The sequence below is a fragment of the Neoarius graeffei genome, chromosome 16 (genome assembly GCF_027579695.1).
Source record: "Neoarius graeffei isolate fNeoGra1 chromosome 16, fNeoGra1.pri, whole genome shotgun sequence".
Taxonomy (NCBI): Eukaryota; Metazoa; Chordata; class Actinopteri; order Siluriformes; family Ariidae; genus Neoarius; species Neoarius graeffei.
This window is the reverse complement of record NC_083584.1, coordinates 33363415-33379280: the sequence shown is the minus strand read 5'-3', so window position 1 is coordinate 33379280 and position 15866 is coordinate 33363415. Positions and strand designations below refer to the sequence as shown.

General features: G+C 41.1%; 1 protein-coding gene across 1 annotated transcript in view; it reads left to right on the top strand.

The window, feature by feature from the left end:
* Nucleotides 1-15866, top strand: part of csmd2 (CUB and Sushi multiple domains 2) — a 755566-nt gene that overhangs the window by 683410 nt on the left and 56290 nt on the right. Inside the window, exons 50-56 of the mRNA XM_060942244.1 lie at nt 1017-1202; nt 1368-1562; nt 1847-2020; nt 2143-2316; nt 3214-3387; nt 13609-13797; nt 15628-15801. Coding sequence (XP_060798227.1) covers nt 1017-1202; nt 1368-1562; nt 1847-2020; nt 2143-2316; nt 3214-3387; nt 13609-13797; nt 15628-15801 — 1266 coding nt within the window. The remainder of the gene's footprint in view (nt 1-1016; nt 1203-1367; nt 1563-1846; nt 2021-2142; nt 2317-3213; nt 3388-13608; nt 13798-15627; nt 15802-15866) is intronic.

The window sequence follows — 15866 nt, the reverse complement described above, 5'->3', positions numbered from 1 at the left end:
CATACAATAGCTGTGAGTAAACAATTTTTAATTAGTTTTTTTTTTTAACTCAATACCTTTTAGTCAAACTTACTATGACTACATGCGGCACGGTGGTGTAGTGGTTAGCACTGTCGCCTCACAGCAAGAAGGTCCTGGGTTCGAGCCCCGTGGCCAGCGAGGGCCTTTCTGTGCGGAGTTTGCATGTTCTCCCCGTGTCCGTGTGGGTTTCCTCCGGGTGCTCCGGTTTCCCCCACAGTCCAAAGACATGCAGGTTAGGTTAACTGGTGACTCTAAATTGACCGTAGGTGTGAATGGTTGTCTGTGTCTATGTGTCAGCCCTGTGATGACCTGGCGACTTGTCCAGGGTGTACCCCACCTTTCGCCCGTAGTCAGCTGGGATAGGCTCCAGCTTGCCTGCGACCCTGTAGAACAGAATAAAGCGGCTAGAGATAATGAGATGAGATGAGACTATGACTACAATGTATTGTAGTCAAACTATGGTGGTGCAGTGGTTAGCACTGTCACCTCACAGCAAGAAGGTTCTGGGTTCAAACCTCTTGGCTGGCGGGAGCCTTTCTTTGTGGCATTTGCATGTCCTCCCCATATTTGCGTGGGTTTCCTCTGGGTGCTCTGGTTTCCCCCACAGTTGAAAGACATGAAAATTAGGTAATATACCCAGCCACTGGGGTTGCACAACCCAGTGCATACTTAGTGCAGGTCCCAAGCCTGGCTAGACTGGGGAGGGTTGTGTCCGGAAGGGTGTAAAACCTATGGCAAATCAAATATGTAGAACAGATCCACTGTGGCGACCTTTAACGGGAGCAGCCGGAAGAAGACATTGTAGTCAAACTTTTTCTCAGAACAGTGCTGAGTACTTTACTCTATAATAAAGTTAGCTGTCTACATTCTGATGCTATTAGAATTGGCTGCTCACTTTGTCACCTTTGATCACCTGCAGTGTGTCATGATTGCTAATGAGGACAGTATTAAAATATATCTCTCTCTCTCTCTCTCTCTCTCTCTCTCTCTCTCAGTGGTATCATGTGGAATGCCCATGGCTCCAGTGAATGGCAGTGTGGTTGGTCAAGATTTTACTCTCGGTTTAAGGGTCACATTCAAATGTAACCCAGGTTTCCGACTGGCCAACACCTTACCTGTATCACCTGTTTGTCAAGAGTCAGGGAGGTGGAGTCCTATAGAAACGCCACCCCGCTGCATACGTAAGCCAAAAATTGACTGAGGAAATGTCTGCAATCCAACTATTATAAATATCAAGGTGTCATTTAATGGTTTTCAGCCAGAATTACAAAGCAGCCCTTTATATTTTACTACCTAGTGCTTCCAGTGACAGATGTTCAAAGTAAAGTTTGATGTGTGCCCTGCAGCTGTCACCTGCCCTGACATTGGCCACTCGGCAGTGGAACACGGGAGATGGAGGCTTATCTATGGCATGCAGAATCAGTATGAAGCCATGATGATGCTCACCTGTGACCCAGGATACTTCTACAAGGGTCAAAGGGTCATTCGTTGCCAGGCCAACAGCACCTGGGATTACCCTGAACCCAGACCTGCATGTGAAAGTGAGCGCTTTTATTCTTCTGGGTTTGTAATTGAGTGAAGTGTGTGTCTCAAAGATTCTGTGATGGTGGTTATAAAAGATTAAAACTTAATCTGTCTAAGAAATCCTAGTCCTTACTTTGTTTGGAGACAGCACTGTACAGAATACATGAATACTTTCAATTTTGCCACACCGTAGGCCTACAATAACTGAATAACTGAGGAAAAGGTACTTTGTGCATCCTTGGATGTGATAATGAAGTTTCGCTTGCATGCACTAAAACGACATTTGTTGTTCTTCATCTAGTTATCTCTTGTGGAGACCTTGGAACCCCACCCAATGGAAATAAAATTGGTACTCTGACTGTATTCGGAGCAACAGCCATTTTCTCCTGTAACACAGGCTATACTTTGGTGGGCTCCAGGGTGAGAGAATGCATGGCCAATGGCTTATGGAGTGGAGCTGAGGTCCAGTGTCTTGGTAATATAATGATGCTTTAACAAGCGACTATTTTCATACTTTGAAACTAGGTTTTGTTGATCAAATTCTGTGGCTGTCAAAGTCATCTCTTGTTTTTATGCACTTGTTTCTCTCCTCCTCAGCTGGACACTGTGGCTCTCCTGACCCCATAGTAAATGGGCAGATAATTGGTGAGAACTATAATTACAGGGGCAGTGTGGTTTACCAGTGTAATCCTGGGTTCAGACTCATTGGTGTTTCAGTGCGCATATGTGAGCAAGATCACCGCTGGTCTGGAAAACCACCTTTTTGTGTCCGTATGTACTGCTTTAATAATACACATGCACAAGTATTCATTGGATCATTTGATAGAAGTAACAAGGAGATAAGGGTTAGTCAAAATTATGTTAACACTTAAACGGTAGAAACCATTCATTCACAAAACATACATCATATGTGCAAGATAATTTACAGGATGGTCTCAACCTGTTCACCATCGTGTTCAACACACAAAAACCAGTGAGCAACAGTACCATTTAAAGCCCGGACACACATTTTGTGGGGAATAGATGATACTATAGTCCTTATTTTGTCCTTGAGGTCATTGATATCACAAACTTTCCTGCACTCCTTCACCATACCCCATAACCAGAAATCACAGGGCATCAAATCAGGGGAGTGTGGAGGCCATGGCAATGGTCCACCGTGACCTATCCATCAACCTGAAAATGTGTGGTCGAGATAAGCATGAACAGTACGGCCAAAATGCGGCGGTGCGCCATCTTGTTGGAAATACCCCACCAATCGTATCTGTAGTGGAAGTTCATCAATGGTGTACTGCTGCACCATCTGTAAGTAGACGCCTGACGTCACTGTTGGGGTGTCAAAAAAGTAGGGCCCAATTATGCCAGCAGCGGTCACGGTGCACCACACATTCAGGAGAAAAATAATCCATTAGTGTTAACGTAATTTTGACTAACCCTGTGTGTGTGTGAGAGAGAGAGAGAGAGAGAGAGTGTGTGTGTGTGTGTGTGTGTGTGTGTGTGTGTGTGTGTGTATCTCACACACACACAATTCTGCTGGAACAAGATTTGTACAAACCATACATTTATTAAGAAATATTTTACTATTAATAATACATTATTATTATTATTATTATTATTATTATTATTATTATTATAACAACCCACAATCTTTATTCTGGTATTTTGTAGCTATCACATGTGGACATCCAGGAAATCCTGCCAATGGTGTGACCCAAGGAACACACTTCAACCTCAACGACGTAGTTCGCTTTGCCTGCAGGACCGGCTATGAGTTACAGGGGGCCATTAAGTCTCATTGCCAATCCAGTGGGCAATGGAGCAACTCCCTGCCTAGATGTAGAAGTGAGTATTATCAAGTTATTTAACCTCTTAAAGTCTTACCTTATTATTTTCTCATGCATCTTAAAGCATATTATTTAGTAACTACTTTGAAACATTCATTAACTAGTGTATAAATAATAGGAAAGGTATGTGGTTACAAGAGTGAGGAATGTCTGGATCTGCCATTGGCTCCTGGGAGTTTAAACGGTTTCCCTTCTGCTTTAAACTTTTAGCAAAATGGTTCCTCAAAAGTTCTTTGGATGATTAAGGATTCTAGCTTTCTAAAAAATGAGTCTATTTGGAATCTTTGATGAAAGGAAAACCCTCTGTTGTTGAGTCCTCCATAGAGCCTTTATAGATGTATTCTTTGTTTTCTCAAAGGAAAAAAATGACCTTTAGACTACGAGAAGAAAACTTTACCTTGCATCATGTGTTGCTACCCCAGTCCTGAGCTCATTTTACTCTCTGTGTGCTAGTTTTGCATGTTCTCAGTGCATTTGTGTGGGTTTCCTCTCGGTTCTCCATTGTCCTCCGACTGGTCAAAACATGCAGATAGGTGGACTGGTGATGCTAATATTGTCCCTAGGTTCAAATGAGTATGTATGTGAATGTGTGTGTGCATGGTGCTCTGCAATGAATTGATGTCCCGTCCTTGGTGAATTCTCCCACCTTGCACCCAGTATCCATTTCAACTTTGGCCACGGTACAGCAGTTACTGATTATGAATGAATGAAAAATACCACTGTATATCAGGTTCCACATTTCAATCAACTGCATTTCTAGTGGTTATAATTAAGTTATTCCAGGAAATCGAGTTGTACATAAGCTGATAGCCAGTGAGACGCATAGCGCCGAGTTGGCTAAAAGCCATGTACGATAAGATTGAGTGGAATAACTGTTTTATTCTTTCCACATTCACTGGATTTTGAGAAACAGAGCATTTTTATTTTTTACAAATAAAAACTTTATACGAAATGTCCGACAAAATCATTTCCGCATTTACAAACGGGCAAAATGACAGTAGCAATTTGTGGAAAATGCTATAATAATAATTCTTGAAAAAAAAGATACATTCTTCCCATGAAATTCTTTCATTCCATATTTTGTTGCCTTTTTTTGTATTTTTTTGGGGTTTTGTTTTCAAGGAGAGTTTTTATTTCATCCTCAGTTGGTTCAGTAACACGCTCCGCCATTTTCTTCTTCTTTAGGGTTTTTTGGCGGTTGGCAAACCAACTTAAAGGTGCATTATCTCCACCAACTGGGCTGGAGTGTGGAACAGGAGATACTGGGGGGGGATGATATTATTTTAGTTATTTCTGTTTCTTTTAAATACTTGATAACAAACTGATATATCTGACTTGATAACTTTTTGTATATCCAGACCACATTTACTTAAACTTGTATCATTCATTTGCACAGTTTAGATTTTAGACCAAATGAAAAAAATCAAGGTACTTATTTTGAAATTGTTCTTTATTGTTTTAGCAGTGCTAACTTTATACACTTTTTTTTTCTTCAAATGATTGTGCTTTGCAAATTTCACTGATTCAATCAAGCAGGGGCGCTTTATCAACACCCGTGGCCCAGGGGCTACTGGGTTTTTTGAGGCCCCTCATAGGCTACCTGTCAACCCTACCCTTACCGTTGGCCAGGAAAACACTCTTATTTTATTTGCAATACGTGTCAAGCATTTACAGTGTAAGCGCGTAATTAGCCTAGAAGCCTAAGATAGGTTATGTTTGGCTCAGCGTAGCTGCGCAAGGCCCACGCTCACATCGCTCAACACATCCGACCACAGAGGGAGAGAAGAACGCGCGCATTATCATTACAGAGCCGGTTCTGATTATTACCACGGACAGGACAGTGATACTGCGTAACTTTCACGCAGGGGCATGGCCAGGGATAACCACACAAGCGCGCGTGCGCTAATGTAGACCTATGTGTTGTAAACATAAAACACACACACCTACAGACAAGTCCTTTTAAAAAATAAAATACATAAAAATAGCTCGGCGGCATGAAAACAAACATTCACTGCAAGTCAAGGTACTTGGCTCGGCGGCCACATGAAACGTAAACACCATGGACAGCGGCCAAACTCATAACTCTACAGACCGAAATACACGAAACCAAGTCCTACTAGGGTCTATTTTACCGATCTATGTTCAAGCATCATGCAAGTCTTCCTTCTCCTTGAATAAGACTGTGCATTCAACTGCCTTTTTGACATGACTGCATCGAAATACCACTTGCAACAATATTTCACGCACTGCATCAAGAAAAAAGTTAAACATGATGAACACGGGCATACTGTTTTGAGCATACGATTTTTTAAAAAGAAACTAGCTACATCAAAGTCCTTCAATAAACCCATCCTTTAGCGCAAATGAGCTTAACCTAGTTCAAAGCATGACGCTAGCAGTAGCTGCATAAGGCAAAATCATGTGGGCCTTTCGTCAACAACAAACCACGGCGGGCAAACATTAATAATCAAGTGTCCTTACTTTAAAACATTGTCTTGACCACAGAACTTCTCAAGTATTTCACTTAAATCCACACGGGTTAACAACACACCCAACACAGCTAGCGAGAAATGTGGATATGCGCTAGCTTTGTATTGCTATTCCCCTCAGTATGCTTACTCTGTCCGCTGCCCGAACTGTGAAAATTATAGGCTACAATCTTTTCATCAATTTCTTCAGTAGATGCCGTTTTAGACATTTTATTACCTTAATGTAATAATATGCTATCCGTTACCTCATAGCATATCTAGCCTAGCTACACATAGCCTAGCTGCTGGTACGGCTGATAACTGATAAGTGGCTGATATTCTGAACAGATTGGCGATCCTTACCTTAAAAAAGTCTGTGACTTTAGGCAATGATTATATCATTACCTGCATCTCTCTCTTTTTTTCCTTTTATGCGCCCCGCTAACATGTGAATGCTTCATCTTTCAAAGCCTCTAAATTTGTGTCTCTGTAGTCTGCAGTCTTTGGCGCGCTTTCGTGCGTGACATTGCATTTTGTTACATTTTATTCTGGTACAGTTGTGGGTGTTCGTTTTGCGAACCACATCCACCATGTCTCTTACAGCAGGCTACTGTGCGCTCATTTATTTCTAACCTTATTTCTATCCGTACGTTAATGTAGGCCCACGATTCTGACAGTTTATTATTTTATTAATATTACAAGGCCCCTTTACGAGGCCCCTGATTGGCTGTGGCCCAGGGGCTTGAGCCCCCCGAAGCCCCCCCCTTAAAGCGCCGGTGCAATCAAGCACAATCAATTCATTCAATAAACTGGCTTTAGTGGTCATACACATGAAGTATTCTGGTAAGAATGGTTTTAACATATCTTTGTTGCAGAGCTTGTACATCAGCATTGTGCATGCTGTTTTGTTGGAAGCACCTTTCGGAAACGCAGACCCTGAGTTCTGGAACTGTATAACTGTATTAGTCCAGGACCACATTGGGATTCTTGTTCTTACTGGTGCTTCAGTCTTGAGCTGTTTGCTTAAAGGGGCGTTTTTGTGTTTTTGGGCAGTACGACACTTGAATGTGTGTCTCTGAGAAAGCAAACTTTAAAGAGAATTGAGCCTTATCTTTTGTTTCCAGCATTGCAGAGAGGAATATGGGCTTGTTTCTCCAGGATACATCTATAACAGTCGGTTTTGTTCAGAGCAGATCCTGGCCAGGGGCATATGGAGTAAAAAGTTGTCTGATGTAATGTTTTGTCCTTGGAATTTATGCACATGCCCTTGGTTCCTTTCTGGACCTTCAGTTACAGGTGCGCTTATGTACACTTATGAGCTAATATTGTATCATGGCTATGTTTTATGCCATACTGGCCTGGTTTACACTCATTATTTTGAAGGATAGCAGATGAATGACAATGAATAATTGACTAGAACAGCCTCTGGTTCTGTACTGTTAGTAAATGAGTGACAGGCACTTGACCTGCTGTTTTTCTTATAAAAGAATAGGACTCTTGACAGAATATAAGAGGCATGAATTGTCAGAGTTGTGCTCAAACTGATCTGACTTGACATAGTAGTAAAATATGAGCATAAGTCCCTAGTGGTGCAACAGTCATAACTCAGAGGCATGTTTTACATACGCAAAGAAATGTTTCCATAAAATAAAAATAAAAAAAGATACAGATGTTTTGTCTGGAGGTAGGCATATCAGGTGAAAATTCAAATTCAATCCAAATTGCTTGAAACTGCTCTCATTGAATTCAGAATTGAATGCAGAACAACATACTTTTTACAGAATTAAAATGTTTATCCATTCTTGAGATATTACAAATCAAAGATTGAAAAAAAGGCTTAATTAAAAAAAAAACTGTCGTCATATTATGTATTAGGATCACATGGTCCAAATTGGGCCTCATTAACAAATAAGATCAATTTTTTTTATTTCCTATTTTTCAAGATATTTACATGGAAATTGACAGGATGGTTGTATAACGAATACAAATTTGGAAAAATTAGTAAAAACAAATTATGCAAATTAATATTTAATTAATATTAATTATGATAATTAGGCAAACCGTTAAATTGGTAAAGTCAATAAAAGGTAATAAAAGATTATTTCTAATACCCTCTTTGTGTTCTGTAGGCTTTTATATTTCTCAAAAGTAGGGCCTACTAATGTTTATATTAAAGAATATAAATGATAATATTCACAGCTTTCAATGCTAACCTTGAAAAAACTGTGAGATCCACGTCCAATAAACAATTCCAATTACTTGAATTGAAATTGACACTCGCGTTTCTGATTTCTGATTTTTTTAAAATATCATTCCTACCATTAACATCTCAATATTTTTCATCAAAACAACTAGAGTTATGTTCTAAAATAGTTATTTATTTACTTGAATCAGTTTGATTTGAAAAAATAAGTAGGTAAAGCTCTGAAAACTCACTTCAAAGTCTCCCATGAAGCAAAACATCAAAACTTGCTGACGGAAAATTTTGGTGAATACTTCATCAGAAACAGTGAGAGCGAGAGAACATCCCTATAAAAGTTATCTGATTGATATTCATGAGTAATCCAGTCGGAAACCGATCAGAAGAGAGAGAGAGCCTGACCACTTCCCCATGATTCAAAAAGCACTGTCAGTTTCCCAATGTCCTGCGAGCAGAGAGTGTACTCTGTTGTACCAACTTCACCCTGCTGTTACTCCCAAAATACTGAACAGATCTTATTGAGATTAATTTCTTTGGAAAGCAGAGATTATAATCTTTTTAATTATAGTATTCATGATAGAAAAATATTCAACAGTTAAACAATGACAGATTTGCAAACTTAGATGAGCATCTGCATGCACAATTTTCACAGCACAGCCAGCGAGCATCTGATATGCTCTATGATAGAGGGTGTTTTTGGCCAGGAATTTAGGAATTACTTGTACGCTACAGAGTGTTGTTCTTTATGCTGCTGGAGAGTTGACTAACTTTCAGACATGATCTTGAGTGGGTGAGTTTTACAGGGATTGGATTCTACTGGCTACTGAGGTTGAGGGTGACAGCTAAATCACCTGGGTTTCATCTGAGATGTCACTTCCATACATAAATGTCTTTAATACATAATATATAGTATATAATTCACAGTAACCGATTTAAGTTGGAGCTAATGTTTAAGATCATGTGGACTTAAGTGGGAGAACTTCCTCTGTATTTGGCCCACCCCCTTATGAGATCAATTACTTGCTTGTCTGTCTGTCTTTCCATCCACGTTTCTCTCTACATCCATCCATCCATCAGTCTGTCTGTCTCTCTACCTGCCTGTCTGTCTGTCTGTCTGTCTACATGTATCCATCCATCCATCCATCCATCCATCCATCCATCCATCAGTCTGTCTGTCTCTCTACCTGCCTGTCTGTCAGTCTGTCTGTCTACATGTAGTCATCCATCCATCCATCCATCCATCCATCCATCCATCCATCCATCCATCCGCCTATCTGTCTGTCTGTCCACATGTATTCGTCCATCAATCCATCAGTCTATCTGTGTCTCTGTCTGTCTGTAATGATCTATCTGTCTCTCTACCTGCCTGCCTGTCTGTCTGTCTACATGTATTCATCCATGCATCTGTCTGCCTATCTGTCTGTAATGGTCTGTCTGTCTGTCTGTCTGTCTGTCTAGCTGCCTGTCTTTCTGTCTGTCTCTCTACCTGCCTGTCTATCGGTCTGTCTGTCTGCCCACATGCATTCATTCATCAGTCCATCTGCCTGTCTGTCTATCTGTCTGTAATGGTCTGTCTGTCTCTCTACCTGCTTGTCTGTCTGCCTGTCTCTCTCTGTAATGGTCTGACTGTCTGTCTGTCTACATGTATTCATCCATCAATTTGCCTGTCTGTCTGTCTCTCTACCTGCCTGTCTGTCTGCCTGTCTGCCTACATGTATTCATTTATCAATCCATCTCCCTGTCTGTCTATATGTCTGTAACGGTCTGTCTGTCTCTCTACCCTCCTGTCTGTCTGTACCTGTTTATATTCGGATAAAGCAGCAGGCTGAATCTCAGTGGCAGCCCAGAGATGGGTCGTGTCCTAACGCTGACAACTGAGAGACACTGAGCTGCAGCCACTGACGGCTCCTGACATATTAAATGGCTTGACCTATCAAAGATGAGGAGCAGTGCTATCAGTGAAACAACTTGAGAAATCTGAAGATTCAATAAAAAAGAGGTTGTCATTCAGCCTTTTTCCACTGGGTGTTAGAGAGATTTAGAATTTAGAAATGTTGATGCTTTTATGCCTGTGTGCATGTTAGCATGGATTCTACATCCCCAAGTTCAAAATTATCACCCATGTTATAATACCTAAACTTTCATAACACCATGGTTTGAGCCTGTGTGATGGGTTGGGAAGGTGTTGACAGATGGTAATAAAAAATGCAGATGCATAAGAGGATTAGCACCTTCGTTGTTTGTTTCATCAGGTTTATCCTGTTAATTATAAGCTTTAAAGTTGTTTTTCCTCTTTCCTCATCACCCCATGATGTGTGAATGAGCATGTGTGTTTACTCTGCTTGAGGGAACTTAAAGTGGTTTGGTGTTCTGCACCTATTTCTCTTCTGTCGTGTCCTGTCATTAGCACTGAGAGCAGTAGAATCACAGCTAATGGGTGAAGAGGAGCTTGCTTGGAAAGGCACAAGCTGTGAGCTGCATCAATAATTCAGAGAGCCCCTCATAGCCCTGCTAATCAGCACCAATTTGTGTCAGCCCAAGCCACTGCCATCTTCAAAATGGCCTCTTAAAACCACCCGGATAAGTCTACAGCCACACCAGAAAAATGATCTATCTTTCTCACCAAATGGCCAGTGGCCAGAGGCTGAAACAATAACTAATACCTAATTGTGCTCAGGAACAGATAAAGTGGATGTCTTTTAACACTTAATTGTCATTCTGTCTTTCCCTCTCTGTCTAATTCTGTCTCTGTTGCCAGCATAGACCTTGATCAGCATAACCTAATGGAAAATGTGAACAGATTTCCATTTATGCATGATGATCACAATTTATATTGCAAGTGACCATGCTCTAGGTCAAGACCATACTTTTAAAGAGATGATTTTCAGAATTTGGTTACTATCGATTGCCCTTCTAGTTTGTCTCTGTGTTAGCCCTGCGATAGATTGGCAACCTGTCCAAAGTGTACCCCATTTCTCGCCCAAAGTCAGCTGGGATTGGTTCCAGTTTCCCCAGTGACCCTGACAGATAAGCGGTATAGATAATGGATGGATGGATGACAGCCTGTGTATTACAGCAGTTATCCTTTTTGGCTCAGCCTTTGGCTGAAGCCTATACCTTTTGACTGTCCCACGTTTTAAACTGGTATCTATGGGTGGCAGATCATTCAGTGTTGCTGCTCCGAAACTTTGGAATTAATTACCACAATTGCTTCCTTCAAAACGAACCTGAAAACTTTCCTCTTTACCTCACACTACTCTTCCTAGTGTGGGCTTTTGTGTGTAACTCCTGTGTAAAGCATCCTTGGATTTGTGAAAGGCGCTATATAAATTGAAATTATTATTATTATTATTATTATAGGGCGGCACAGTGATGTAGTGGTTAGCGCTGTCGCCTCACAGCAAGAAGGTCCGGGTTCGAGCCCCGTGGCCGGCAAGGGCCTTTCTGTGCGAAGTTTGCATGTTCTCCCCGTGTCCACGTGGGTTTCCTCTGGGTGCTCTGGTTTCCCCCACAGTCCAAAGACATGCAGGTTAGGTTAACTGGTGACTCTAAATTGAGCGTAGGTGTGAATGTGAGTGTGAATGGTTGTCTGTGTCTATGTGTCAGCCCTGTGATGACCTGGCGACTTGTCCAGGGTGTACCCCGCCTTTCGCCCGTAGTCAGCTGGGATAGGCTCCAGCTTGCCTGCGACCCTGTAGAACAGGATAAAGCAGCTAGAGATAATGAGATGAGATTATTGTTATACCTGTCTGTATATGTAAGTTTATCCAAATTCGAGAGTGTTTAAGAATGTAATTAGCTTGCCAGCCTCAGGTAGCAATTCAAAAATTGCAGTGTGGCGCACTGACTATGTAAGTGCCATGCTACATACTCTCAGTTTGCAATGTAATCCTCTGTGGCTGAGTGGTCTAGAGCACTGTCCAGGAAAGCATGGATTTGGTAACATTGGTTTGAATCCTGGTGTCGATGTAAAAGGCTGAGCTCAGACCTGTGCAGTTGACAATTTGTTATTTCTGATAATAAAGGAACATGTGTCAAACATAACTGACATGAAGATTCTTGTTACTTCTAATCATCTAGTTTTTGTTCTCACATCATGTTAGATTCAGTCTAAAGCCAAACTAATGGAGCATAAATTATGGTAGGGAATAATTATGTGCAAATTCACGGAAAAATCCTACATTTATTTCATTGTGTATGTTCATGGCACAACCTGCCATTTTCCTTGTGAATTACACACTGAGGGACTTAATGGAAATAAATATGCCTATCCCTGCTATGCATCTGGGTGACCATATTAACTGAACTTGTGAAAGTAGTTAAAGTAGCAAACAAATTACCAGCCGGTGAGAGGAGGTAGAGTGGCACAGGTGCTACCCTGACAAAGCCCAATAAGCTGGTTACCTGTTCAGCAGAAGGGCATGTTCCTATAAAAGGGCCCCATCTGTCTCTACTCTCTCCCGTCTCCATCATCACGTCAATGCAGTCGAAATGACACGAGTGCCACCTCACCCATGTGCAAGTGCAGGATGAATGACTTGTTGACGATATCCGTCATGCATTTTAATGGCAGCTGCACTGCCGGGGCTTGTTTTTCTCCCTACTCTTCCTCATCCTCCACAGCGTCAGTCTCTTATGCCAGATTGATTATGACATGGGCTCCAATGCCATCTGATGTCGTACAGTTGGTATCAGAAAGCGGGGTTTTTTGGGAAGGGTGGGTGCACAGGACACAGATTGATTAGGGAGAAGCACACAGCTAATTCCTGTCTGTAGTTCTCCATTTCACTCAAGCACACACCTCTCGCTCACTATCTCTCTTCGTTTGGCTCAGAGCTGACAGATGCTTATCTCTCATGGTTTGCTTCCTCTCCATTTCACTAGGTCTCTATCTAACACTCTCTCCATCCTGCATATGGACTTTAAATTTTCACTGTTTAAAAAGTAATGTTAAATCCTCAGGAAAACTTTGCTGAAGCAGTTGTTTGTGCATAATAAGATGTAGGTGTGCATTTCTGTCTTTGCTGTTGTTTTATTTCCTGAACCAGGTTACTGAAGCCATATTAGAGATACAACAAACAGGATATGTGTTTAATGTGTGTATTTTTTATCCCAATTTGATTTTTTTTTTTTAATTCCCACCACTACCTAGCTCTCCTCTATCACATGACAGTTACAGCAACTGGGGAGGGTGAAGGCTGGTGTGAGGTTTCTCTGAGACATGTAAACCAGCCATGTCATCTTTTGCTCTGATTGGCAAGAAAGAGAGTGATGTCATCCCTCACACCCAGAGAACATGGCCAATTTTCTGTCTTGGACTCTTGGATGGCCATCACATCATCAGGATTTATGATCTCAGAGCAAATGCTATTTCTGTTGTGTCACTCGTGAACCCATAATTTGCGTATTTTTGTGCATAATATGCTTTAGATTTTATCTCATCATACACAATCTTACATTAATTCTTACTACTATCTATATCCTCTCAGCATGTGCTGGTATTCAAAATAATCTATTTTTTTCTCATATTCCTTTTTTTTTTTCTCCTCAGTTGTGAACTGCACAGAGCCTGGGCATGTGGAGAACAGTGTGAGACAGGTCCTACCCAGCGGGCCTCATCGCTACAGCTTCCAGACTACAGTCTCTTACATATGCAATCCAGGATACTACCTGCTGGGCACCAGCACTCTGACATGCCAGGGCGATGGCACGTGGGATCGATCGCTGCCCAAGTGTCTCTGTGAGCTTATTGTTTGTCTTTTGCAACATTTGCATAACCTATAATAGAATTATAATTATTCTGTCCACATTCACTGGATATGAGCAATCATGCGCTCTGATTGGCTACTCTACTACTAGGCTATCAGCTCATATACTGTGAGTAGAGAAAACCAAAATGGTGGAGCGTGTTGCTGAACCAACCGAGGACGAAATAAAAACTCTACTCGAAAATAAAACCCCAAAATTGTCATCAAATATTTAAAAGAAACAGAAATATCTAAAAGAATATAGTTTTTTTTTGTCATCCCCCCACAGAATCTCCTCTTCCACACTCCAGCCCAGTCAGTGGCGGTAATGTACCTTTTAAGTTGGTTTGCCAATTGCCAAAATAAACCCTGAAGAAGAAGAAAAACCCAAAAAATAAAAATAGCAACAAAAAGTAGAATAAAAGTATTTGATGGTAAGAACATATCTTTTTAAATTATTTTTCAAGAATTATTATTACAGCACTTTTCACAAATTGCTACTGTCATTTCGTCAGTTTGTTTACATTCTAAGCGGAAATGATTTTGTCGGACGTTTTGTATAAAGTTTTTATTAATCAAATTTGCTAAAAATAAAAATGCTCTGTTTCTCCAAATCCAGTGAATGTGAATAGAATAAAACAGTTATTCCACTCAATCTCGTTGTACATGGCTTATAGCTAACTCGGCGCTATGTGCCTCATTGGCCATCAGCTCATCTACAACTCGATTTCATGGAATAACTGTTAATTAGCATTAACCTATAATGAGCAAAAGAATGAAATAATCTTTATTTATAAAGAGTTCAAGAAACATTTTATCTTAAAATCTTAAAATAAATTATTTGAACTGAGACACATTAAAGAAACAATCCACAATCATTGAAGAACTGACTACAAATCTGTCACGAAATGTGTATTTAACAGCATAGAAGGCCAAGGTTAAACAAGTATGGTTTTTAAAAGCATCTATAGACCTGGTATTCCTGGTGCTGTCTGAAAGATAAAGAGTAACAGTAGACACCCCTCGGCTAAGCAAAGTGCTTGGGAAAGGTTATACTGTTTCAGGAGACGAGGAAGTTTTTCTGTCCCTAAACCATTCAGAGTTTTAAAGTTTTAAATAGGGCTTTGTAGTCAATGGAGAACCCAAAGGAAAGCCATTGAAGAGCTTGAATAAGGAGGTAATGTGTTTTAAGTACATCGTAACTATAAATCCATAAGGTCTGCACAGTTCTTCATGATCTGGTAACCATGCCATTCATCACAATTTGCATGACATATGAAAGTTACAGCTACATTTAGGGGCAGGGATTGTGCTAGATTGTCCTCACTTGCATTCATCAGAATTTCTCATGAGATTAGAAGAAGAAGCCTTTATTTGTCACATGTACCCTCAAGCACAGCGGAATTCCTCCACTGCATTTAACCCATCTGAAGCAGTGAACACATGCATGCACACACAACTGAGCAATGAGCACACACATACCCAGAGCAGTGCCCAGGGAGCAATTGAGGGTTAAATGCCTTGCTCAAGGGCACTTCAGCCATGGTACAGAGGGAGGGGAAAGTACTGCTCATTCACTCAACTCCCCTCACATTTCTCCTGCCGGTCCCAGGAATCAAATCTGTGACCCTTTGGGCCCAAGGCTGCTTCGTTAATCTTCAGGCCACAGCCTGAAGGTTAGCGAAGGTTCACTTGATACCAGAAGTTTTTGTAATGCCATGATATGTTAATAGTATGTACCAGTTCTAATAATTGTCTGAAAGAAAATCCTTCCTTTTGCCTCTTTTTCTGTTTCTCTCCCTCATGTCTCTACCTCATGCCAGTGGTGCTTTGTGATCATCCCAGCATGCCTCCTTACACACAGATCTCAGGGGAGAGGAAAACAGTGGGCTCAGTGATTCGCTACAGCTGCATGGGCCAGCGCACCATTGTAGGCAACGCCACCCGCGTGTGCCAACTGAATGGCCAGTGGAGTGGCTCACCGCCACACTGTACTGGTAACTCATTATGCCTTTTAACCAATGAGACCATTTTCTTAGGATTTCAACTACTAATTTCCGGA